Consider the following 26,654-nt stretch of genomic DNA (forward strand, 5'->3'; position numbering starts at 1 on the left):
CAGACGGGTGTAGGAGTGGGGTTATGCAGCCACAGGGTTGTATGACTATGAGCTGATGCTACTGGGGTCCCAATAGCCTCCCCAAGAGTGTCTCCCTCTGCATAACTTATTAACATTTCTGCAGGAATTAAGAACCACACTGAGGGGCTCGCACTGTTGGAAAAGGCTTTTTTATTGCTTAGCCTTCTCCCCATCTCCAAAAGGAACTCAAAAATTATCAAATAAAATGCATCTAAACCAGTTGCTATCACAGTTCTGAAAAACCTTGATACTGAACACAGTCGCGCTCAGCACGCTTCTATCCACTGAGCAGACTTTCTGGCACCTGTCATAGGCACTTCTGCATAGAGGCTAAAGCAAATTTGGTACCTGGATATCCTGATGGAAAGCTCCCACAGTAGGGCCTGGAAAACAATGATGTCCTCAGTTTGGAGCACTACAGCCATAGGACTGGAAGGCTCATGAGGAATTTGTAGCTTCTTTCTTTACTCAGGGATCTCTCTCTTGCAAAAGAGAAGACAAGGATCTGCAGCCAGGAAAGTGAATGTCAGGCTGAAACAGAGCCTGGAAAACAATGATGTCCTCAGTTTGGAGCACTACAGCCATAGGACTGGAAGGCTCATGAGGAATTTGTAGCTTCTTTCTTTACTCAGGGATCTCTCTCTTGCAAAAGAGAAGACAAGGATCTGCAGCCAGGAAAGTGAATGTCAGGCTGAAACAGAGGGGGCTGCAATACAGCCCTGGTGAGGCTATCAGATACAGTGTGTTGATATCGGTGGCCAAACTTTAATACAGCATAATGCTGTGTGACCAAAACACAACTCAGCACAGCCACTACAGCATGAGGCTGGGGTGCCATCTGCAATGCTCTGGGGCTTTCTGTGACCCCTGGCTGATGAAATAGCATTCAAGGCAGAGTTCCCTGCTCTCAAGTGCCTGGAAACTTTACACCGGGTGGCTGAGTTTTATGGCTGTGCCTTTTTCCGATCAGAATCTGATCTGACGGTTGTTGGCGTAGCTGAACGACAAGAGGCTCAGGACACCACCACTGATCTGATCAGCTTATTCTGTCCCTGATTGACCTCAATGACCCTCCAACCATTCAACTGGTGTAGCACAGTGGCTCTTAACACGTGACAAGAGGATCACCAGCAAAGTGTTCTCTAATAGTCCACAGATCAGCCAAAGATGACACAGAAAAGGCAGACTAGTGGTCCACGAGTCGAGAAAGCTGGAGAACCAGTGGCTTTAAAAACAAAGCGGTGTGTATTCCAGTCCAGAAATGCCCAGCTAAGCCATACACACTTGTTTGCTGTAAATTTTGCTATTATGCCTGAATCACCTGGTTGGGTGAAGTCTGTAACAGTAAATAAAGTGGTCAACTACCCAAGGTTCCAGTTATCACAGGCTCCATTTTCTGTAATATTTCATTAATAAAGAAAACAAATCCTCAGTAAAGCTCTTCCCTTCATCCCATACCATTTCTGCAAGTGACAGCAACTTCAGTGATTAACATCAACTGGCAGCTTGAATTCCTTTAGCGAATAAAAGGCAATTTCTCCGTGATCCACCAGAGCAAAGACCACCGGGACGTCTCCACTCTGATAGGTAACCTGCTTCAAAGCCCGAAGGGATGGAATCTGCTCGTCAAAGCTGCAGAGAGAAAAATATCCTGTTGTTCTCAAAGCAAGAAGAATACAGAGACAAAGCTGTCCTAGTCAACAATCACAACAGCTCACTTTCGTCTGAGGAGTTGGTAGTGAGCCTCCCCACCCCCTTCAGTCAAAGCAGGAGGCTGCCAGCCCTAAGAGAGTACACTGCATGCCGGGAATGGGGAGCTGTCAAATCCTTTGCCAAAAACAAGGGCAACTGCACACTGCTTCACGCTATGGCTATTAGATGCAGCTCACAGGGCTATTGGCAAATTGCCAATCCAGTGCAATCTTAATACCTTTGTGCTAGGAAGATCTTTAGGTTGCTGGGATCAATATCTGACCTGCTTTTCCCTCCTTTTAATTCTGCAGAGTCTGTATGCTCATAAATGAAAACATTTATAAAGCAAGGATCATCCTATTTGCTCACGACAGACCTTTGTAAAACTGCATTACCACCTTTCTTGCTCTGGCTACTACAGCTGCAGAGAGTGGAGAAGGAACAGTTTTAATATATATCAAAATTAGAAAAGGCAGAGACTGAACTTTGTACCTGCCTTTGGAGTTTAAGTATCAGATTGTGGATCCAGCAAGAAAGGGGACACCTATCCTCTGTTCATATGGATCTTAAAAGTTACATTTGACAAAGATCAAAATACTAAACCCACAGCCCTGAGCCTGTAGCGAGCTCTCAGGAGGTACACCTCTGCAGAAATCCATAGGGATCTGCACCAGCTGAGGATTCAGGTACCATATGTCTCCCTGCAAAACTGAGCTCTACCTGAGTTTCACAAGCATTGCATAAATACAGTATTGGCTTCTTATTCCTGACTCCAGTAATACTCAGACATAAGCAGCAACCAGATGACCATGTAGCGTGGGCTGAGTGCAAGGGCTGGGGGAATTGTCAGCCACAGCCTCCAACAAAGGAGGAACTGAAAGAAAAAAACAGGAAAATTCTGGGCAGGACCACCCTCAAGGGAGGCACTGTGATGATCTGTAAAGCTCACAAGATGCTGGGTCATTTACAGATCATTAGGACTTCATTTCCGCAACAGCAACTGCTATGTTTCAGAACACAGCATAAAACTCATGGATACCTCCGAACACACATCCTGACATATGGCTTCCCAGGGTTTGTCTTCTTAAACTTGGCTACAGCATCTGCTTGATACACATTGAAGTCTATCTTCATGCTCTCTGGGTCCTCCTGCAGCCTACAGAAGACAGAACATATCCGTATAGGAATGAAACATTGTAAGGTATAGGTACAGCAGAGGAAAGAGGGAGCAAAAGCTCTTGAAGCCTGGCTAGTCTGAGCCCTTTGAAAGGCTTCACTCCTCAAAGGACTGACCCTGCAATTGTTCTAATTACTGTCCAGATCTTTCCTGTAGTCAGACCAGAGCGAGCTCCTTCCCCACATCTGCCACACTCCCTTCTCTGCAGACCCCCTTGCAAGAAGCACCACTAACCGATACAGAAGCAAAGCACTGCTCTGCCCTACAGGGACTGCACACAAACACCACACAGACTCTGAGGCGGGAGCAGAACCAAAAGTCCCAAAGCCACGGTTTTATAATCACTGCAGCAGGGATGGCAGCACATTCCAGGGATGAGGCACAGGTAAAACCCAACCAAAACTCCAGGGGAGATTACCTGCCTGGGGTGCAGAGAGGGAACGGCAGGAAAAGAGAGCAACCGCAATGTTTTAATTGGCCTGGAATGCCCTAGCTCTCTTGCTGCAGGACTTGGTACTTCACAGAAATGTCAGCCCCTCACTACAGATGCCACAGGGTCATGGAGCAGAGCGCTGGATTGTCCTGGCATCCTGGATGCCAGGCAGCTCCCAAGCTGCTGCTGCAAGCATCTCACAGACCTCACAAGCAGGGACAGTCACAAGACACCCGCACTCCCTAACAGCTACAAGCTGGCTGGCTGGATACTAACCGGGAGGCTCCATCCAGGATGTGGGAGGGCTGCAGCACGCTGATCTGCTGGAGGAGCACAGCTGGAGAGAGAAAGAATACGAGAGGATCAGCCCAGCTATTTCTCTCCCAGGGCACTCCAAGCACTTCACCACCACCCACGAGCCTTCCTCCTACGACAATGGCTGGCAGCACCACAGTCACCACTGGCTACTTCAAAGACCTCAACTTCCTCATATCCTCCCAGCGCACAGACCAGAACACCCTGCAATTTCTTTGCATCTTGCTGGCCCTGATTTCACATGCCTAACAGCCTAGCAGGAAGGACTGCAAAACAGTAGGACATGGGGAATGGATTAGAGGACGTCCCAAGGCCCTGTTTATCCTGGCACTTGAGTGGGCTATAAAGAGATGGAAAGGCAGAGGACAAGCTTTCTTCTCTCTCCGCATGTCCATGGCTGGGCTCCTCTGTGCCTGCTTTGCCTAGGCCTTCTAACGAGATTCTCCTTCTCAAGGTACTGTCTCCTAAACTGATGTTCAGCTTCTCTATGTCATCCCTTTTGCTGTTGCATACCAGACAATGTTTCATGGCGTTGGGGGGGAGAAGAGGGTCCCTGTCAAATTCCCAGAGCCACTACCTGATGAGGTAGCTTCATCTGGCCGCAAAAGCGGTGTGACAGCTTGCTCCCAGAGATGTGGCGGTCGACTCCAAACCCTCTGCTGGCACCTCTGCTCCAAAAGGGCTTTGTACTCCTGCCAGTTGGAGCAGCGCCTCACCTCCCGGTCAGCATTGACACTGCTCTTGTACCTGCTCTCCCTCTCTCGCTGCTCCCCTTCCTTCCGTGACAGCTTCTCCTGTTTCTGATTGATGCGTGCGCACCAGCAAGCTGCATCAACCTCTCTCCCCGGCACATTTTCTGGCAAGAGCCCGTTATCAGGTGAGGGCAGATGTGTGCATGGCTGGTCTGGGGCCACGTTTGGCAAGATGATGGTGGTAAAATCCCAGCGGGGTGCATGGGTGCCAGTGCTGCTTTCCTTGTGGTCTCCAGCCGAGCTCCTGGAGGGGCTCAGGGAGTTCTTTTGTCCTGCATCAAGAGGAACTGGGTTTGACTCCCCCTCTCCCCTGCCAGCATCTGATTCCTTTGGCTGCTCTGACAAGGGCTTTTCATCCATGGGAAGGCAGCTGGAGTCTCCACAGGCATCTCCAGCTTTTTCAGAGGTCCCTTCAGCTTCTGGAAGGTCCTCGGATACCTTATGTTTCTTCTCATGAGATCTAAAGACAGAAGCAGCAGCATAAAAGACACAGCGAGTGTGTGGTGGAACTTTACACCCTTTGAATCCTGCCTCCGCCCTGCTAACAGGAAGAATGCAGTCTGCCAAGCCTGAAGGAAGGACGGCAAAGGCAGCAGGAACCCCCAGACAGGTTTGCAAACCCTTGACAACAACCTCTTGGCTGAAAGGAGGACGTTTGCTTGTGTGACAAGATGAGAAGGGAAAAAAGCAAGCCAAAAACAAGCAGTGAATGCCAAAGGCAGAATAAACTTCTCAGCAGTCCTGCGTAAGATTTGACTTCAATACCCAGGAGAATCCCAGCCTTGATTTGTATAGACACATGTTCCCAACCTGCCATGCAGCCTCCACACACCCATACATATACTGACCCAAACATCTCCACGTAAACACAATGGACTTCAGCTAAACCAGCACAAGCCAGGCAGACAGCTTCCTGCCAGCACCTCTTACTGGTATGAGATTCAGTCCCTGGATCCCAGAGAAGATGGGGCAGTTTTTAAACCAGCAGTTTTATCTCCCAATTCCTAAAATTTCATAACTCTTCAGGCACTGAGTTACTTGCAACAGGGGAGGACTTGCAGACCCCTCTCGTCCTTCCTGTTTCTTAAAAGATGACGCCACCTACTGGAAGCTATCATAATTATTAGCAAAACTAGTAATTTTATCAGCTTGTGTTTGCATTTTGCAACTTCTAGACACAACTTCTAGGTCCGTGTGCAAGGACCAGGACCCAGCTATGCTTTCTGCTGTACAGTCCTAGCATGTAAGCTGCATTGAGGGGGTGGATAAGTGCAAGGTGAGCACTGTGGTGTCTGCGATCCCTCTAAAAAAGAGCAAGAGGAGACATCTGCCACAAGTTTCTTCTGCAGTGACCTCTCTACCCTTCTATTTTGGCATCTCACCACTGCAGTTGGGAAGCTCAGGAGTACACTGCCCCTATTAGCCTTGCGTGAAGTACAGATATGACAAAAGGCACACTGCAAAGAGTTCAGGAAAAGCACTGCACTGCTTGGGGACAGCCAAGAGAGCTGTACCAGACAAGTCACCCACAGCACAAAGGGCTAAGGATGCTGTTCCCAAGCCACAGAGTCTGTGAGAAGATGGAAGGCGGCTTTGGGCCACATCCTTACCGGGGGCTGGAACTCCTCCTCCTTTTGCGATGGTGTTTCCCAGAGCTCTTGCAGTGACTTTCCAGGTTCAGTTGCCTCTCGTAAGGAGACAGGACAGTGCTGCAAGGAGACACCAACACAGAGGGTGAGAGCAGAGTGGGGCAGTGAAACTACCCTTCTGCTCAGCTCCCAGAATACAGCAACAAAAACCTTTTCTTCCGGGCACAGAAAATCCACAAGCAGGACCAGGATGGTCCTCAGTTCATGCCCCATTTCATGTTCCCAATCACCTCCTCAAGAGGGAGGAGCAAGGAAGGGTAGAGTGCCACTTTTAGCCTTTAATCCTCCCAACAGATGGAATGCAGAGCCAAAGTCCTCTTCCCTGCCGTTCCACTGGGGCCATACAGTGGGCACAGAGCTGCTCAGGGTCTTCAGAAAGGAGAAAGCAGCATGGAAAGGAAAAGCTGGTTACCTGGGGTCGAATCTCAGTACAACATAACCCAGTTGCTTCAAGTGGCTGAACACCTTAGAGCAAAGGAAAGCAAGAGTATTAAACCACTACTCTAAAACCAAACAATTTACTTCAGTCCCACTACAACTGAGTGAACACAATGTGGCACTGGCAGAGGAGAAAATGCCAGGGTTAGGACCCAAAGCAAAGGTGGGGAAACAGGAACTGATCATCTGGAAGACAGTGAATGGGAAAAACTGAGAACGACTCCCCTTCCCTCCCTAACTGTCCTACTCTGCTTTCAGCCACTGGAAGAGGTTGTGTGGCAGAGGCTGGGCTCTCTGCCTTCATCTCCCTGCAATACCTGGAGGTTCCAACACACCTGGTAATGTGGCAGGCTCATTGCCTCCTGGGACAGCAGGATCTCGTAGGCTTCCTGGATTGACAAGGGCAAATCCCTGTAAAAGAGCTGAACAGAGCCCTGCAGGGCAAAAGATTGGTGTTGAGAAAATCACAGGGAATAAATCTATGCAAGCTCACACCAGTCTCTTCCCACCAGTCTCAGTACCCTCTTTTACATGATATCCATGTCTCTGCCACCTGGATTACTTACAGTCCCTCTCCTGTGCCCAGTTCCCCCATGCCCTGGTTTTAGCAGCCAGGTAAGAAGTTCCTACCCACAGCTGTCAGCTCCTGCTCCAGCGCTGCATCTGTTTGGAGGACGCAGCTGGGAGCACAATGCTCAACTGTTAAAATAGTCATTGCTTTGGGAGATAATTTTCTTTAACTTTTATGATCTCAGTGATTCAGGACACAGCACAACTACAAAAACATTTAGGACCAGCACAACTGAGAGAGCTGGAGCAGAGGAATTGATGGCATCCTCAGATGCACCACCATCAATTGGTGGCTCCTCAGATGCATTTACGGCAGCCCCAGTGATCCCATCGGTAGATTCCCCAGGCAATAGCAACTAACCACCAGCAGGCAGTTTTAGGCTACCCCTTTTTTCCTCTTTTTTTTTTTAAATGTGTTTACTCATAAACAAAGAAAACAAAACACACATTTAACACGTCTTTTCTGCTTCTGGGGAGACATTTTGTACTCAGCAACAACTTTATTTTCATCAATTTGTTTACAATCTATTGTTTGTCAAACTGTCAGAGTTAAAAAAGCCCTACCTTTGCAGTTAGGATTTAAAGGATGGCATCAGATGTCCATAATCTGATTAAGTTTTGCTAAGGGAAAAAAGGTCCCCTTTAAATCGGTGCAACCTATTCTACTGATAAAAGGCTTTGGTGGAGAGGAAAAAAAACCCTCTCTACAGCAAAGAAATCCAACTGAGCCCTAACCAGCATTTCTGCAAGCAAAGGAGCACTGAAAGCAACTTGGTCTCACTCCCCTGTCTGCCACATTTAAATTTCTTTCTGCCATATATACTGGGAAGAGATGCCAAGTAGCAACCCCAAAGATCTCTGCTGCAGTGTAAAGCATGTACAGCACTGGCCACTAATGTGGCCCTACCAAGCTGGATAGAGTTTCACTAATTCCCATCAGCTTCTTAGGGAAGCACAGAAAAACCGTGTTAATGAACTTACAAACCCTGTCATTGCAAAATATGTAAAATACACTGGATAAGGGAGGAAGTCAGCTTATGACAGAAAAGGCACTGACCAGGCTCAGATGTCCTAATTAACTGTATACCGGTTCTGAGGAAAAGGATTTCTCAGTGTCAAACCTTTTATTCCAATTAACTCCTGCAAGGAACAGAAGATAATGGTTTGATCTCGTTTCCAGAAATTCACAGAACAGTGAGTTTTCCTGGACCGTGGAAGTTCAAGTCCCCATACACAGACTTCAGTAAAGAAGTAATTGATGTATAAATGTGTGCTTCATCGCCCCCAGAGCAAGAAAGTAGAGATCTCAATAGAAAACTTTGTAACATGCTCCTCATGCTTCTTTCACTCTTGTAAGAGAGCTTATTACTGCTGTACTAACAGAAATTCGGATCAGCTAAAACTCTCCTAGTCTCTATTGTCATATTTGATGTAGGAGTGGGTTAAACACAATACCAGCTGAATAAACCGGCCACCAATTCAACTAATACTCGCTGTCAATGACAGAGAGGCTGCTTTGAAGTACAACATATGAACCCATGGCCTGGAGACAAACAGCTCCATCAGCAACAGGCTAAAAGAGACAATTCCTTGAGAACCAGGTGTTTATCAGCTGCTCAAACTGCAGCAGTGACCAACACAAGTCAAGTGATTTCAGACTTCGGTCTAAAGCTGCTACAGCTCTTCCAATTATTCAGGAAGGACCCAATGGCCCCATCCACACACAGTTATCCTACTTACACACTCCAGCAGGTACAGAGCTTCCTCGGGCAGCAGGCACTGTTTGCCACGCTCTGTGAACCCCATGGTGTGCCAGAACTTCCCCTGGAACAGAAGCACAAATCCGTGATGGGCTCTGGCTCTTCCCTGCTGACAACCAGGCTCTCTCCCATTTCAAGCAGCAAATTAAGGAATCTGCAATGGCCAGCAAGAGATGATGGCACTGAGTACACTCTGCAGCAGACTCACCGCAGGGGACTGCAGCTCTACGATGCTCTGTTCTGGCTTCCACTCAGCCTTCACCAGACTCCCCCTGAGAAGGTTAAAGATTAGTTTGTTATTTCTAGCATGTCCTACAATCAACTCCTATTGTAGCAACACAACAAGCTCGGGAAGGTATCAAAAGGCAGCAAACTTCCAGGTGGCATTTTGGCAGGGTAAGGCTTTAGAAAGACATCATCCTCTGGATCTAGCAGCAGCAGCTGAAGATTTTGTCACCACCAGCTAGTTAAGAGTGTCTTCAGTCAGCACCGCAGATGTCTGTCCATAGGCTACAGCAGCCTGCTGGAGATGCCTGGCCACAATATATCATACGATTGTTTGGATGCTGCCAAGACTCTCAAATCACTGTATCTCACCCACATGGTCTCACAGGAAAAATTTAATAGCTGAGAAAAAGCAGAGGGTGACTTTGCAAGAATGCAAACATGCATTCTTAACAGCTGGCTCATGGAAACAGAAGGTAAGACCTGTAGGGTCCACCATGGACTTGCTCTACATCTTTAGTCAGTACCGCAATTTCCCCACCTAAAAGGAAACCTAAACCTACCCCGTCGCCCTCCCATCCTGAGAGTTTCCACTGCTGCCCCAGACAAGCATTTAAGGATGTACTTGAACGAACCCAACTGTGACACCAGTGGAAGATACCAGTCCACCCTGTCTGACCTGCCTGTCTGCTGGAGGTCGCCATTCTCTCTCTAAAGTCCTCAGTGGTGTGATTTTATGTGAATAGTTTCTGCTGCTACTGATCAGTGCAGATAGAGAAACTGTTACCAAAAACAGCAGGCCAAACAGGTAAAGCGTGTGCTGAGAGGCTGCATGTGAAAATCTCCCAAGAAGTTATAAGCTCCAGAGACTGGTAGCGCTGTTGAAACCACCAAAACTGATAAACCAGGGACACCTAGAGTCGGCCGAACCTGCACAAGGCCATACATGAGCACCGACAATGGGCTGTGCAGCTCAGACCGTGCCCAAGACGACAGTGGCTGCTATTTGCAAAGGCTACAGCATTATGCACACACCTGAGAAAACTAAGGGGCCTTTGAAGGACTTCTGAACGCCCACACTGAAGCCACTAGCATGCCGGTATGGCCTTCTGCTCCCGAGGGAAGAGCCGGGGCAAGCTGTCCTGCTGCTGCTCCAGCCAGGGAGCTGGGAGTGGGTGAACTGAGGGGACGGGCCAGGGAACCTACTGTGCCAACGCCTACGCGCTACTAACAGCTCGATTCCACTCACAGCAACACCTGAACGGATAGCAGCCGTGCTCTGACCGCCCCCGACACGGCCCCTGCCAGGGAAAAAGCCATTCACCGCCCCGCGCTCGGCGGCCGGGCACAGCGGCCCTCAGCGAGGCAGCCCGGCCGCCCCAGCCCGGGGACTCACAGCCGCTCCACGCGCTCCTCGGAGAGGAGCTGCCACTGCTCCTCCCGGCACAGCCGCAGCCTCTCCGCCTGCTCGGCCGAGCCGTCGGGAATGAAGTCCTTCTGGCCGTGGGGACGCCGAGGGGCCTTGCGGCCGCGGGCCGCCAGCAGCTCCGCCGCGCTGCGGGGCGAGAGGGGAGGCAGGGTGAGGGGAGAGCGCCCCGACAGCCACCCCGCGGCCGCCCAGCCGGGGCACCAGCCCCCCGTGCCGCGGGCAGCCCCCGGGGGCGCCAGAGCTGCCCCTGCGAGCCCCGCCCGGGCCGCCCTACCTGCGGCGGCGGGAGCCGCCGGGCTGCATGGCCGCGCCGCGGAAGCCCCTTCCGTCCGCCGCCGGGCCCTAGCGCCGGCAGAGCGAGGCGGGCGCGAGCGCGCCCCCTGGGGGCCCGGAGGGCTGCCCGCGGCGGGGACCGGCACGGGGGAGCGGGGACGGGAGCGGCCCGGGGCTGGCGCTGAGCCATGCTCGGGGCCGTGCGACGGGACGCCCTGCAGGTGCGCACCGGCCGTGCGCGGAACCGGGCTGCGTGCTGCGCCACGCGCAGGAGCTGGGCGCTGGTGCCGTGCGTTGAGCCGTGCGACCGGGGCCGTGCACTAGAGTAGCTAGGGCTGTGCACCGAGCTTTGCCCCAGGGCCGTGACCCAGCGCCGCTGGGGTGAGCTGACCTTGGCTGCTGCCAGCAGCCCACCCAGCCGCTCTCACTCCCCCTCCTCAACAGGACTGGGGAGAAAGTAAGGTGAAACAGCTCGTGGATTGAGATAAAGACAGGGACATCACTCACCAATCACCGTCACGGGCAAAACTGACTCGGCTTGGGGAAAATTAATTTATTGCCAATTAATATTAATCCCAGGCGTGGATATCTGCTCTGGCAGGGACTCCTCTGGGGGCTTCCGGGGAACGCCTGCTCCAGCACCTGGACCACCTCTTCTTCCCCTCCTCCTTCCTCCCTGACCATGCTGCTCAAGGCTATTTCTCACACTTTTCCTCCTCTCCCCTCACTGCCACGCAGTGTTTTGCTCTTTCTTAAATACATTTCCCCAAAGGCACCACCAGCATCACTGATGGGCTCAGCTGTGCCCTGCGGTGGGGCTGTTGAAGCCATCTGGAACCAGCCAGCACCATCTGGAAGTGGCTGCATCCAGCACGGGGCAGCCCCATCCTCTCTTCACAGAGCCCCTCACAGCCCCCCATGGCTGGTGCTGTGCACGCTCAGGCACATGCCGCAGCCCCCAGAGCAGAAGCAGCGGTGCTGGGGAAGGATGTTTCTCCCTTCAGTGAGTGTCACTATTTCTCATGGCTTGGGCTCCAGCAGCGGCCAGCGGGGTGCCAGTGCTGCCAGGCTGTGCGGAACACGCAGCAGTCCAGCCAGGCTGGAAAGTGAGAAACCTCCCTGCACCATAGCCTCGCGTCTCTGCTGACATGGCTGGATTTGCTGCTTGGGGAGGTGTGAATGGACCTGACGGGGAAACGCACCAAAAGTTCAAGTTTCACCTCAAGCTGTCTCCTGTTGCTGCAGGATAGCTCACAGAAGTCACTGAGCCTCAAGTAGGAAAAATACAGTTTTCCCCCGACCGGAGTCCCTGGTTCCCACCATAGTTTCCCAATAATAGTCCTTTGACAAGATGCCAGCATAGGCAGATTAATGCAAAAACAATTCCCCTCCATTTTCCACTGAATGGTTTAATTTTCACTTCCTGCCTGATTATTTCCTCCTTCTGAATTGAGCCTTCATCCTGCAAGGGGGTCAAGCGATATTGGTCAGCGGCGCCTCCCTGCAGCACACGGGGGATGAGGACTCGCAGACGGCGCAAGGGACAGCGGGTTGTGCGGTGGCAGTGCTTTTCCCCCCCAGTTTCCAAAAAACATGTATTTTGGAGGCTGCTCAGACTGCCTGATTTTAACATAATCCCAGGACGCTATGTCCTGTGGCTTTCAACTTGCCGGCTGTCTTTCCTTAAAAAGGAGAGTCTTTAACTTTCCTTTGTTTAACTCAGCCTTTCCTTAAAATAGATGTGTTTCAATTGCTTGGAAAGGCTCTGATCCAGAATTTGCTTTTGTCACCCACTGTGATTACAAGATCCAGAAGACTAATCTCAGTTCACTTTTCAATACTGGTATTTTAGCTGTCATGGGGGGGGCATCCTGTTCCTCACAGGGGCACCAGCAGAGCCTTGTCCATGGTGGGACTGACGTTCTCCACAGCTGAAGCCTCTTATCAGCCCTAATTGACTGAGTGCCATCAGCTGGCTGTGCATGGTTCTGGGGGGCTGCACTTTCTTTTCCCTGTTTACAAATGGAGGGTGAGGTGGGTTTATTTTTTCTCTTTAGATATTTTTCTAGGTTTAAGTTAGGTTTTTTAACATTAAGTTTCTGTGTAGCTGTCTTGAAACCGTGACTGTGGTGGTCATGGTGGTTTTGGGTTGTTTTGGTTTTTTTCTTAAGTTTGGGGTCTTTTTCCCTTTACTCTGCGTAGGACCCTAGTGCATTTCCTGTGTGTGGCAGGAAACCTAAAAAGCAGCTGATGGGGACTGTCCTGGGTGCTCTGCAGTGATTCTTTGTGGCAGGGTTGTGAGAAGGTGGACAGCTGCTTTTGGAGCAGTTCCTCTTGGAGCTAAAATAATGATCATTGAGCTGAGCAGTGGCAAAACTTGGCTTTGTGAGTGAATGGTCTGCTCGGAGGGTCCCGTGAGCTGAAATAAGAACGGATATGGGACTATGAGTCTGGAGGCTGCCAGGGAGGAAGAGTATGGGTGTGTGACGCCAGGTAGCAGAGCAGGATCTAGCCTCATCATTTGGGTGGCATGTGCAGCTGTTGAGCAGCCGTAGAGGAAGTTGATGGTGGAGGCCAATGCTGCCCTCGCCCCAAGGGAAAACGGGCTTGATCTGTCTGGAGAGATGCAACGCTGAATACACCAGGGCTGTGCACCAGGACCATGGGCTCTCAGAGCAGGTAAGTGTGGAGGTTTTGCTCACTTCTCTATTTTTTTTTTTCCTGTTTTCTCTTGGGGCTGGAAGAAGTGTTGATAAAGTGTAAAAAGACTCTCAGGATTGAAAATGTGGGCTGGCTGCCTCTTCTGAACGAGGCGGCCCGTTCCCAACTCTCCCTCCTGCTGCTGACCCTGGAGCTCTGAGGGGGAGTAGAGCAGAGCTGCGGTGCGGGGGGACGGGTTTGAGCCCTTTCAGTCCTTTTCTGTTGTGTCCAAGTTGTGTTTGTGCAGTCCCTGTAATCACAAGTTCTTTGTGGTTAACTCCTGGATGAACGTGGTCTAAATAGACACAGTATTTCTTGAGAAAATAGGAGAAAGTGTGGCCTTAGGATTGTTGTTCTAGTTTCACGTAGTATGCAAGGTACAGCCAGGTGGGAATTGTGTGCTCTGCGCTTGAGCTAAGCAGCTCTGCCAGATATGGTTACCTGCTTTAATCCCTGTGTTAACAACTCCTGCAGTTCCTGGCATAGTGTTTGGAAATATTTTAGTAACTTTGCAGAAATCAGCTGTGCCTCAGCTGTTTGTGGCTCAGACTTACTTGCCAACAAATGGTAACACTTAGAAAACAGTGTCTGAGGTGGGTAACATGGCCCATCCACTTCGTTACGACCCATGGAGCATGTCCTGATACCAGGAGGTTTTGTGTGTAGATGCTCTATGTGATTTGGGACAGACAAGGATGTTACAAAACTCCCTAAAACTGGCAAGTGTTTCAGTTCTCGTGTGTCTTGCAATACATGTTAGCACAATTGCTTAGCTCTGAGCTATGCTCGTATCATCGCTGTTCAACAAACCTGTTACCACAGGTTAGCTGTAGTTCAGCATACAATTGTCTAATTATTATTATACTTAATTATATTAAATATCTTAACTCCGAGCTTCTAGAGCATCATATAGACAAACTTCTTACAGTAGAACATAAGAAGGGGGAGGGTTTGGCAATCAATTTCAACAGGATTTGGCAGACCTTTAATATACACTAAAAGGTTTGGATGAAAAGCAGATAACGGTGTCAGGTGTTACAGCTTGTCTGGGAGGTGTGGGATCAGTCTGTTTTCTAGCCTCACCTAGGAGTTTTTGGCAAATTCCTTGCTGCTTTAGGATGCTTGTGATGCCTGCGATCATTCCCACAGTGTGTTACAGCTGAGAGTTGGGCAGGGCAATGGAAAGAGACTTTTGCCCAAAAAGGATATTACTGAGGAATGTTTCTGGTCTAAACCTCTGTTGTCACCTGTCAGGGCTTGGCTTGGCAGGTGTAAGGAGAAGGTTTTTAAGGAAAAAAAAAAACAACAAACTGTCTTTGAGTACAGGACTTTGGGGTTAAGCGGTTAATACTTCTACATAACCAGTGTGTGTGTGCTGTGGTTCACTGGCATTTACTGCTGCCTTCTGATGGCTGAGAAATGGAAGAGCTTAAATTTCGCCTCCTCTCTTCTGATAAGTTTGTTGTAGAAATCACTTTCATATGACTGTCCATAGACTACAGCACAATTCTTGGGGCTCTGCTCTGCAGCAGGAAAACCAATATAGCATCGTTATGTAGGCTTGTGGTATACAATGAGCTAGCTGAGGCCCCAGGTAATGATCTGAACCTAGGCTTTCAAACCCCACCACTATGTGAATTTCTAGAGCTGCTGTCTGTTAGTCGTCTAAGAATTTATTTGAAATCATTTACTGGAACCTGCACATTGTTAATTACATGTGAAAAGCCAAGGAACCATGGACCAAATCCAGCAACATTGATTAAAATAGGAGTCTTTCTTACCTCACTGATGCATTGCACTAGGCTGAGAGAAATGCCGAATTATTTCTGTCTGGAGATAATGGCTGAAGTTTTCTCATTTCCCCAATTTACCTTGGCATCCTGCTCACGATTCACTTGAACAGATTGAAGATTTACACTGGGATGCCTGCCTTGGGGTAAAGAAGCCTCACTGTTTAGAGTTCAAGGCTATAGATTATGGTCCTTGCTGAAGTTTCATAACTTCTCCTGCAATGTGTTTGCACTCACCAGGTACTTTGAAATGTCTTCTCTGGGCTTTGGAGAAGCACTCAAAGACCTGCTGCTTGTTGCTGCTCCTTTTCCATGAAAGGAGATGCCTGGTAGGGACATGCCTTTAGGTCAGAGACAAGCAACTGAGTCAGGTCTCCCAGGGTGTCTTTGGCTTGTGCTGTGGACTGAGGAGGAGGAAATATTGTTTAAGGCAAGGAACTGGGAGATCAAGGATCTGCTCTGCAATGTCTCAGTGGCTTGTGAAGCTCCATGCTGTTCCTTGCTTGTTCTGCGCATCCCAGGCTTTAAACCAAATGGGATGAACAGTTTATGCTCTGCTTGTAAGGCTGAGTCCATAACCATGACGAGGCTGGGAGCAGCGGGCAATTAAGGTGCTAAGGAAGGGTGAAGAGCTGCTCAGTATCTGCACCAGCAGCCCCCGAGACCACTAAACTTTCTTCTGTGTCGCTGCCTGCATTTTGAAGGTGTTTGCATTGATTAGTTGGAGTACTGATGCATGCTCCTCTGGGGTCTTAAGTTTAATTAAAGTGCTACAGCAAGAAGTTAGAATAATGAAGATATTTTAACAGCTCTAACAAACAAATCAGCCTTGTGAACACTAAGTCCCATCCACAGCACTGTGATGGTGACAGGTCGAGGCAACTTCAATGACAGCACTATAGTATGTTGATTTGTTCTCTGTATGCAAGGCTAAAAAGGATGTTGCTTGCTTTCTTCTTTGCTTGTGGGAAGAAAATTGCCGACACGATTACCAGATGGGGTGGGAAGGGATGAGTCTCCAGCCAGTAGCTGGTGTGAAGCAGGCACTGAGGAGAGGAGTGGGAAGTGAGACTGGTTGTGATTATGCTTCGGGCTATTTGAAAACTGAGCTGCTGCTTGAAAGCTGGCCCATGGCAGCCGTCAAAGTGCTTGTGGGTGGGTTGGAGAGGCTGGCACGCTCTGCTCTGGTGAGGAAGGTGCTAGGAGGCTTCACGTTATCTTCAAACAAATAGCATCCCCTTCACATCATTGACTACTTTGATGCTTCTCTTCCTGCCAGCCCCTGTGTTTCTGCACTGCTGCCTGCTGCTGGGTGCCCAGCTCTCACTCCTGAGCATCTCTTGAATGCTGGGAGGAGGTTTGCAACAATATGATGCTTGCAACCCCTCTTAATATCTCCTTTGGGCTCCCTCCCTCCCGAATGTGTGGCTTCAGGAGCCAAGCTGGGAGCCTGGCAGTGTTGATGGGATGCCCAGAAGGTCTTTGATCCCAGATGTCCCACTACTTGTGGGATCCTGCAGGGTGAGTCCTGTCCCTTGGAGACTTTAAATAAATTTTAAAGACTCTGGATTACTTCTTGCCACCCTTGACTTAAGGCCATCTCCTAACCGAGTGGTGGTTCTTGCATTCGAAGTTGTACACAAGTTTCAGAGCCTACATCAAGGCCATTTAGTGGCTGTAACTCCCTTTTGTTTCAAACTTATAACCTGAGAACTTTCTCTCAAATGTGTACGTGGTATTTTATGTGATTGGATTCCATTTGGACAAAAAAGGCAGGTTTGTAGAAGTGATATGTTTGTGCACTGAAAAGGCTGTGTAAGTGGAAAACCACTCAATGCCTAAGGGCTTTGTGCCAGTCATATATGGGTCTGGGTCCAGCTTGTAAAGCCAGTTACCTGCTTTTTACTCTTCAACAAGGCTTTATGCTGAAGAATAGAGTAATTTTCACCTTACACAGCAAAGGTGGTTTTTAGTTACCTAAAAACAAGTTGGCAGCAGATGTGTTAGATGGAGCACTTGGGGGAGGTGTGGAGTCCACCTATGTGTGTGCAGTAGCCCTGGGGCATCCAGATGAGTATTGCATGCGGCAGCTCCTGTCCCACATGCAGGGATTTCACATAAATCTTTTCCAAATAACCAAGCTGCTTTCTTTCCCCCACTCACCCCATAAAGTTGTTGCTAAAAATTGGAATAAGTTTATAGTCTGCTCCCATGCTGGGCCCTGCTGCCTGTGCTTGCTTGGGAGCAGGGGGCAGCTGGGGGAGCCCCTGCCTGCTTCAGGGGAGTAGTTATGTCCTGATAGCTGCTGCTATTGGTCATCCTGGGGTCACTGAGCTTCACAATAGCAGTTGGCAGGTGCCTCAGATTTAGAGCTGCAAGAGCAGAGCTTGTTCCCCAGTGGTTATTGCAGTCCACCAAATCTCTTGTAAGAGGTGCTTCAGCTTCCCTCAAATACCAGAACTGAGACTTCAGTATGAAAGGTGTAGCTGTAAGATGACTCACAGGAGGAAAAGATAGCTACATATTTGTCTTTAATCAGGGTGAAGAGTTCAGTATGTATCTGCAATGGGAATAGAGGACATGATGGAAATGGCCCTCTGCAGCCTCGTTTGATCCTGGAGTGGCTTCCTGGCTTCTGTGCCAGCTGCTCCCTTGCTTGTGTGCTGCTGTGCATCAGGAAGCACAATTTAGTGCAAGGGCTGTGCCCCTTGGTGTGAACCTCCAGACACCTGGGCTGTGCTCTGTCTCAGGTGTAGCTTGAGTAGTTTCCATTATTGTGCAGCTAAATCAATAGCTTTTATTTCATTTATTTCAGCTGGGAGCACTGAGAACTGGCATTATGAACCTTTCCCTGTCCATCTGTGAGGCTTTAAAAGCTAAAATGTGTGCTTGGGCTGAACTTGAGGGACAGTATGGGATGTAATCTTTGTACATAGTGCTCTGAACAAGGTACTTGGAAAAGTGAGGGCAATGTCCCTGAAGTGAACAGAAATGTTTCTTTCTCCTGAAAGCCTCATTTTCCTTCTTTCAGGAGTTTCAGCTGTTGCTGAGAGCTGTCAGTAGCTGTAGGGATGGGTAGATTTAAGCAAGAAACTGTTCCAGCAGAAATGGCTGTGCAGTGTCAACTTGAGCCAGGTGTAACTTTATGCTAATGCATCTAGAGAGAGTACTTTTTTGTTCCCTTGGTGCACTCCTAAAATGAGATTGAATTTATGCTTCTTCCTGAGCTGACTCTGAAATACCTGTTAGCAAGTATGCCCTGCATACAGGGAACAGCATTAGGAGGGAATGAGTTTTGTTGGAAAACATTTGCAGTGTGGGTTAGCAATAATCCCACCAGCCTAGTGGGATCTGGGGTGGGAACAGGCAAGGTTAAGCCCTTTGATTATACCTACACATCCAAAGGCAACCCTGGATACAGAAACCCTTCTGTTATCAGTGTGCAATGCTCTAACAGGATGCCTGCAGCAGGCTGATATTACCAGTGTGCAGCTGCTATCAAATGGGTGAAATATAGGAGCTTCCAAGGGGGTGGAGGATGGGGAAGGTTGTCTCCCTGCCTTTTCCTGGTGGGTGGGAAGGAGGAATGGTTACAGGATGGGGGGCATGGGCAGGGAGGTGATCTCTTGCCCCTTTGGGCAGTGGCAAGGGCAGAGATGCTAAAATCGCCTGTACAGCTTTAGTATCAGCGTTTTTAAAAGGATATTGAAAGCTTGGAAGGCATGTAGAAGGAAATACCTTGGAGGGAAGGAATGCAAGAACTCAATCTGCTTAGTCCTTATCAAATGAAGGACTGGGTGACTTAATTACACTGTAAGTACTTTCCCAGATAGCAAAGAGCACTTTAATCTTGCAGAAAAAGGCACAATGAGAGCCTGTGTCTGAAGGATAAAATCAGACCAATTGAAGCTAGAAATACTGTGCAATCCGCTAATGACTTCCACCTCGAGGGGGAAATTTTTACTCTTGATGGGATGGCATGAATTGGCCAGAGTTGTCTTGCATCTTGACTAAACCAAGCACCTCGTTTGGCTGACAACGTGATAGTCATTAGAGAGGTCAGATGGGAAGAGGAGGTGTTTCCCACCCCAGGATGTGGGGAATGGGCTCCCTTGTCAGCACTGTGAGGCAGCAGGGTCCAAGTTCTGGGGCTTCTGGTCACCCTTGAACATCTGGCCAGCCTCTTCATACTGGCCATGACAAGCCAGCTGTGCAGTTAGGTGGGCTGATGGTCCTGCCTTGGCCTCAGCCTCCACAAACTCTGGTGTCCAGAGCGTGTTCGATGAACCAGCAGCAGACATGGTCTTCCCTAGAGCCAAGCTCGCCAGAGGCAGTGGGCGGAAAGCAGGCTGTGCTCATACGTGAGCAGAAAAATTACTTCTGCTGGCTCTGTTCTTCCACTTTTATCACTGCTGTTGGCATTAAAAGGGCATTGTATCTGGATTATTCATGCACTGCTAATAATTCCGGAGTGCTGTATGCTAGATCCTGCTTTCAGCTGCACCCAGCATTTCAGTTGCGCTGAAGCCAAGGGAGCTGTACTGACAGATCTGAGGAAAGTCAGAATTTGATATTAAATAAGCTTGCATCCATTTCCAAAGCATGGCTGCTACAGAACAGGAACAGCATGATCCCTGCTACTGGCATAATTCCATTTAAATGACATATCTGCAGACGGAAAAGCTGCCAGTGGGTCTGTCTGGTGGTGTAGAGAGAATTGGAGCACTGGGCTTAGAACACCTGATAAGATAAGTTTTTTTGTCTTCTCTTTTATGAACTGGAGATGAAAAGTGTGTGGGTCAAGCAGATCTCCTGTTGCAAGCTGCAAGGAGTCAACAAGTCTCCAAGGGAGGGTACAGGGAGCACGGTAATTAATATTCACCTAAAATGCTGGTCCTTCTGTACTTGCCCTAATGCTGGAGGGAGCCCAGGTCTGTGTAGGGGTGCAAGTGGGATGATGCAGCATTGGGTTATGGCAGTGCTCAGGGATAGGAAACATTGAGGGAAGCATTGCTCTTAATAAGCTTTATTTGCAAGAAAATGGAGCTTCTTTCTCTGGCATTGGAAATGTGACCTGCTAACACAGTCCCCAGGGGCTGCAGGCAGCTTGGGTCTTCTCTCAGCTCTCCTATGGCTCCAGAAATCTGATGGTGTCTTTGAGGAAGAATCCTTATTTAATTAAGTTGTATGTGTTGGGAGGTGACTTTGAGTGATTTCCTTTGTTAGCTGCTGTCTTGCTTGGGGAATGGCTTGCCTTGTTCTTAATGAAACCTCTCCCTTCTGCTATGAATGGAAAACTGTTTGGAGACTAAAGACCCAGACCTTCCAGAGATGCCCTTGCTTCTTAGGGACCCCAAAGATGCATTTACTTTTTGTGGGGACCTAGCTCTCCAGCAGCAAGATAACCAGCTCCCAGGCAAGCAAGTAAATAAACTGGACGTGTCAGCCCAAAGGGTAAATACTTCCTAGGGGCCAATAGAGACAGCTCCAGAGAGGTGTTGGGGGCCCACGGGTACGATTGCAGGACTGGGACCTCATGCGTTCAGCATTGAATGTTGCTGGGTACTAGTGTAGCAGAGCTGCACCTTTGCCGTTGCACAGAATAAGATGTGTGACTGATCATCTCAATCCTACATGTCAAAACTTGCATATGACTGAAAACCAAACCATGCTTATCTACTGCATGGAGTGTTAAAGAGCAAGGGAGCTTGGGCAGAGTCACAGGTGGAAGAGGCAAAGGCTCCACTATTGCAAGATGAGGCTGAAACTACCCACAGCAGAATGGAGAGCTGGGCTTGAGCCCTGGGTAGTCACTGCCATCCCCAGGGTGATGGGCCTGTAGCTCCAGCTGTGCAACCAGATGCTGATAATGATTAAGTGCTACAGACACTTGCATTGACTTCAGGTGTGGAGCATGGAAAGCTCCTCTCTTGTGTCACTAATAATTCTCCAACCTAATTTCTTTTTCTCAATTCAAATTGACATGTTTCCCAGCAGTTGTCTGCTAAATCCCAGGCAGGTTTTGTAATTGGCCCCCTTTCCCCAGGAGCTCTGCAACAGCAAAGCAGCTTTTGTCATCTTTTCATTCTTCATGAAACTTTTTTCCTGGTGAAGAATGAAATTTTTTTCCTGCTGCCTTTGGTCCTTCCAGGCATGGCTCCTGTGGCTCTCTGGGGGCTGGAGGAATAGTTTCTCAGCTCCCCCTGACAGCATTGCTAATTTCCTGATTATGCAGATAATCAGGAGTCATAAATATTAACTTGGGCTTTCTATATTTCCTTTTTGTTTTGGGGGTTTTTTTTGTGTGTGTGTTGAGAAGTAGATAGGGGCTGCAGCTGGGGCTCTTGCTGGTTTGCTGGGCAAGGGCTCTTTGGGTCAAGGAGAAGTCGAGATCTGTGGATGCTGTCAGACACTGCCATGGGGCTTTGCACAAATACTGATGCTGCAGTGGAGGAGCCACATATGCAGTAAATCCTGTTCCGGGAGTGTCCTGTGCATCAGGGAGCCTGCTGCTGCCGAAAAGCTGTGTTTGGGAGTTAAAGGGAAGGAGCGTGAGGGAAATCCTGCAGTTGTGGGCTGCAACAGTTGCAACAGGTGACCTGTTTTTATCCTGGAGAAGGATCCTGCTGCATTTCTGTGCCTGTGAACCTGCTGGCAGAGACAGGTCCAGGTCTATGTTGCTTCTGCTTGCATGCAAGGTCTACCTCTTGTCAGGAGATTATGGGGAAATGACAGAGCGTCAATGTTGGATGGATCTAACCCTACTGCAACTTTCAGTTTGGACAACTGGAGCTGGTGCCAGGATCCTGTTTGCTGGGGTGGGATGTGTTAATGGGGGGCTGCAGGCAACTGTGCCATGCAAATGTGCTGCTTTTTGCTCAGTGCATCCAGTGCAGGCAGGGTCACAGCCCTGTCAGCAATGAGGGTGCCAGGGGCTCCTGGCTTTCCCTGGCAGCTCACCATCGCTGAGTGCAAATGCAACTTGCACAGTGTCAAGGAAGAGCATCTTCTCTTGGGAGCCCGAGGGCTCAGTCCAGATAAGTTGGCAGTATCAGCCCTTGTGTTGCTGAGCAACCCTGTGGACAGCCTGTGGTGAAGGAGGCGGCTGTGAATTAGAGAAGGATCCACATCTCCTGGTGGCTCTAATCAAGGTCGTGGCCCTGGATGCAGATTGCAGCCTGGTTCGGCTGCTTCTCTTAACTTGAGTCCTGGATGAGTGTTTGTAATCCAGACCTTCCCTGGTGAGGGTGAGAGGTGCATTGGGTGATACTTTTCATAAGAAAACTCAGCTGTCCCCTGGCCAGGGGTGAGACTCAGCTGAGAAGTCTCTTGCTTGTGTGCTCCAAGGTCCCAGGAGCACATATTCTGCCCCAGGCCCAGGATCAGGGACTCCATGGGATCTGCTACATCCAGGAATAGCTCTGCAGGACTGGGCTGATCAGGGTGATGCTCCTGAAATCCAGGCTTGTGGCACCCAGAAAGCAGCCATCTGCTGCAGCTTCACTGTTGGCTGAAGGTTAATCCCCCTGAGATCTGTTCATGTTGCTTCTCCCTAAACTAGTGAGGCTGGGGCTGTCCTGACCAGCAGCTCACCTCTCAAATCTGCTGTCCCAGTGCTGCCTGTAAGGAATTCCAGCAGCTTACATCATGATTTGCGCGTCCCTGAAAATCCTGCATTGGTTCTGCAAGTTGCTCCTGAAGACTGATTTGAATGGTGCTAAACATTTTGATCTCTGTGTTCTTGTTTGCCACCTCCTCCCCTGACCTGCTTTGCGCTGTGACTTTCTTCTGCTGGCTGTAGCCTGCAGTTCTCCAACATTAGTTTCCATTAGGTGACACCTCTTTACCAACATCTACATGCTCAATGTACAATCAGGTAATTGCTGTGCAAATTCACAAACACGGGTGATTTATTGCAAGCTCATGCAGTCAGAGACTATAATAATTAATCTGCAAATTAAGCTTGCTTTTAAATTAAGCCATGCATTATAGCAGCATGATGGCTAACTGCTAACTCTTTAGAGTTAGAAGGCAGTGTCACTTGCTTCTCCCAACCAAACAAACCGTGATGGCTTTAATGTGACTTCATGTGTCCCATCATTCCCAAGCACTGGGAAGCCAAAGCAAAGATCGATCTTGGGGCATCGAGAGCAAAGAGTGTGGTGATGCAGCTTATTGGATGCCATCAATACCAGGAACCAACTGCCATGTGAATCAGACCAGCTCACTCACCAGGCTGAAAACTAATCTTAATCCCAAACTTTGCCTCTAATCCCTCCTGATGTTGGACTTGACTTTAAAATAGCTTGAGAATAAGGGAAAAAGAAGATTTAATTTTTTGCTTGTTTTGCAGCTTCCACTGGGCTACATCTTCCTGATCCAGCCAGAAGTCAATAGGTCTTAAATGAGCAATGCTTGGTATAAATACCTCAGTAAATACCAAATGTCCTTTTGGTTTTCTGCAGCTTTTAAGACTTTGGGAGGAAACTAGCATCATGTGGGTCCATCTCTCAAGGAGGACAAAAACTGTTGGGAACTGAGTGGTGTCAGCAGTCAGAAGTTCAGCATTTCTGCAAAACCAGCCCTTTCTATGCAATATGTGGTTGGTCTAAACTTTAAACCCTTCATACCTTTCTCTTTGTTTGATTTCCCCTTAAGTGAATCCTTTCAGAGATGCTTGTTAATTCATCTCCATTTGAACGGGGATCCCTGGGAGCCCTTGGTGTCTGTAATGCTAAACACTAGCCATACGGGTTATCTCTCTGGCAGTCCCTCGCATTGTGGCTGGCATCCCCCCTTCCTCCTGCAGCTGGGAGCCCAGGTCCCACTCATTGATTCATTAATCCCTTTCATTCCCTGCTCATTTGTTCATATCCTCTGCAGCATGGGGAGAAAATTGCAATCCTGAGAACAAATAGGAATTCTTCTCCTCTTTAGAAATAAAAGCTGGTCCATTTAAATCATTTGTTCTCTTTGAGATTTGCCTGTGTGCAGATGAGAAAGAGGTCTCCTATAATGGAGTCGAAGCCTTGGTGCTGAGCAGGGACAATAGGAGGGAACCTATCTCTCTTCCTTTTGAATTGCACCCTCTCCCTGCACCTCCCCCTCAAAGGGGATCAGATGAATTTTCCAGGGCAGATGGATCAGTTTTAATGATGTACTTCTGTGCTGCTCTGGCCTCCAGTAAACATGATTAAAGCAAAGAGATTTGCTGATTTTTTTTTTTAAGACTGCAAAGCTACTCTGTGGCTCCTGCCGTGCAGAACAGCCACTGCTGCAATGTTTCTTTCAGCCTGTGCTCTAGGAGGGTGCTGGGCTTTGGGTCCATGTGATTGCAAATTCTCCTGCCAGGACATTGACCCTTTTCCTGGCTGTGCGTGCACGCAGAGCCCTGGCAGCTCTGGAGGGGACAAGGTTCAAACCCAGGAGCCTGCTCCCCTCCCACAGGCGTGGGAAAGCGTGGGACCCTTGGCCTCTTGGACCTCTGGGAGGAGAAGATGCCAGTGGCATCTCTCCCAGTCTCCTGCCTCATTCCAGCTGATCCCTTCTCTTATGACTTCCCAGCATAAGACAAGCTTAAGCTCTGCCTGTAACTTTGCTGGATGAGCAGTTTTAATTCCAGATAAAAAAGACACTGGGGCTTACCCTGTTTGGCTTCCCACCACAGCCAGGCTGGGGCAGAGCATGTATCTGTGGGGAATGGGGTTGTCCTGAGCCAGGCGGGCTGCAGCAACCTGATGCAGGGCGCATGTGAGCCCAGGCTCCTGGTCTGTGGTGGGGACATGGCTACCTGGGGGCAAGGGACCTCCTGCAGAGCCTGAGCCAGGCTGCTGGCATGGGTGGTGGAAGGAGGTTTGGGGAACTTGCTTTGTTGTCTGTAGGTGAGTGTAGGCTGATCTTTTTTCCCCTGCAAAAAAGGAGTGGAGTAAGTCCTCCCAAGGTGGATGTGAAAAAGCTATTTAGCTACTGCAGCCTATTAAGTGATCCTCAAAATGTAAGTTTCCCAGTTTGAGAGATGTTGAGCTGCTCAAGTGTTTGAGGTGCTCTGGAAGTGGTTGCTGCCTTCTGAAGTGTCTCTATTTAAAGCTGAGGAGATCCTTGTCCCTGTCTCACACAAGGGGCTTCTTTTCCAGCTTGAACAGTCATCAGCTACATTTACTGTCAGAAAAACTTGTGAGAGTAATGAACTCTGGAAACTGCTTATCTGTCTTTTGAAATAAAAATGGTTTTGTCCTGGAAACCAAATGATATCTTGCATTTGGCAAAAAACAACTAAAACATACTCCATCTCAAATGTCATCTGCTCACAAAACTTCTCTTGAACGACCTACAAAGCAGAAATTGTTTAACATGTGACTGACAGGGTTGAGTTAGTATCACTTTCTGGAGGGCAATAAAGTGAGTGAATTCTTGTAAAGTGAGCTTAGGAGTGTTTGCTTTGGTTTTGCTTTGGATGAGCCCTTTCACCCCCATCCCATCTGAATGAAGTAGTGCTGTTACTTCTCTGACAGGATGTAGCTTACCTTATAAAGGAGACTCTTACCCAGTGCTGGCAGTCCTTCACTGCCTCTCTGCCGTTGCCTTCATCCCCCAGTGTGCTTAGAAAACCAGATAATTTTGCCTACCAGTTTGGGAAAAATTTGTCTACCACAGTGCTAGAGAGTTTATCCAGAAACCCGTCCTGCATCGCTGTCCGATGGCATGCTTATGGTGGAGACTCACCACCCCACAGAGACAGAGCTGCGATCCTCCCAAAGGGGAGTCTGCAGTGTGTTGAGCTGCTGTCTGCCTGCACAGCTGTTGGGAAAAGCACTGCTGACTTTTTCCTTGTCCAAAACCTCTCATTTTTGCTTTTTGCCACTTTAATTCTCCATAGGCAAAAGCATGAGTCTCCAGTTTGAGCCAAATGAGTAAACCGAGCCATTGTGAGCAGCTGTTGCTCAGCTCGCAGCTGGGAGTGGGGTCCTTTCTGGAGGATGCAGCACACAGACCTGGGCTGACCTCGGCTGCAAAGAGCACCTCTGAAGTTGTGCATCGCTCTGACAACTCAGAGGGTAAAACTTCCCCAAGCCTCGCTGCTCTGCATGATTCATCCATTTGGGCTTTGTGTCTCGGTGCTCCTGCTCCTTGTCTCTGGTTAGAGGCGGCATGGCAACCGCGCAGCCCCATGCTCTGCAACCAATGCCAGTAAATCAGCCAGAAAAGTGCCATTTCCACTTCTTGCTTAAAAACACTATCTGCACTAAAAATACCTCTGCCCCTGCAACCCAGACAGTGAATGGAGGAGTTGTCGGGACCGCAGGGGCCCAGAAGGCTGCTTAGCATGACAATAGATCTCTCTAATTGTTCATATGCAATGTTTGGTGTGGTGCTGAGTGGATGAGATGAATAGGCTGGTTGGTGATTCACAGCTGAGTCATGGGTCCTTTG

At 49.0% G+C, this 26,654-nt stretch overlaps 1 protein-coding gene across 2 annotated transcripts; it reads right to left on the reverse strand.

Moving 5' to 3' along the window:
• Positions 1–154: 154 nt before the first annotated feature.
• TSEN54 (tRNA splicing endonuclease subunit 54) lies at positions 155–10,802 on the reverse strand. 2 transcript variants are annotated; one of them, XM_075170022.1, is made up of 12 exons: positions 10,736–10,802; positions 10,429–10,587; positions 9,016–9,079; positions 8,788–8,871; positions 6,813–6,911; positions 6,452–6,504; positions 6,001–6,099; positions 4,216–4,850; positions 3,600–3,660; positions 2,753–2,869; positions 598–1,653; positions 155–436 (listed from the first exon to the last, which is right to left on the reverse strand). In XM_075170022.1, exons 1-11 carry the CDS (start codon positions 10,762–10,764, stop codon positions 1,503–1,505), a joined length of 1,551 nt encoding a protein of 516 aa, XP_075026123.1. In that variant the 5' UTR covers positions 10,765–10,802; the 3' UTR covers positions 155–436; positions 598–1,502. The 2 variants fall into 2 exon arrangements, with proteins under 2 accessions (XP_075026123.1, XP_075026124.1); XM_075170023.1 differs by lacking the exon at positions 155–436 and adding an exon at positions 2,434–2,587 and having other exon boundaries at positions 1,467–1,653.
• Between the last annotated feature and the right edge of the window lie 15,852 nt (positions 10,803–26,654).

The sequence above is a fragment of the Calonectris borealis genome, chromosome 20 (assembly GCF_964195595.1).
Source record: "Calonectris borealis chromosome 20, bCalBor7.hap1.2, whole genome shotgun sequence".
NCBI classification, from domain to species: domain Eukaryota; kingdom Metazoa; phylum Chordata; class Aves; order Procellariiformes; family Procellariidae; genus Calonectris; species Calonectris borealis.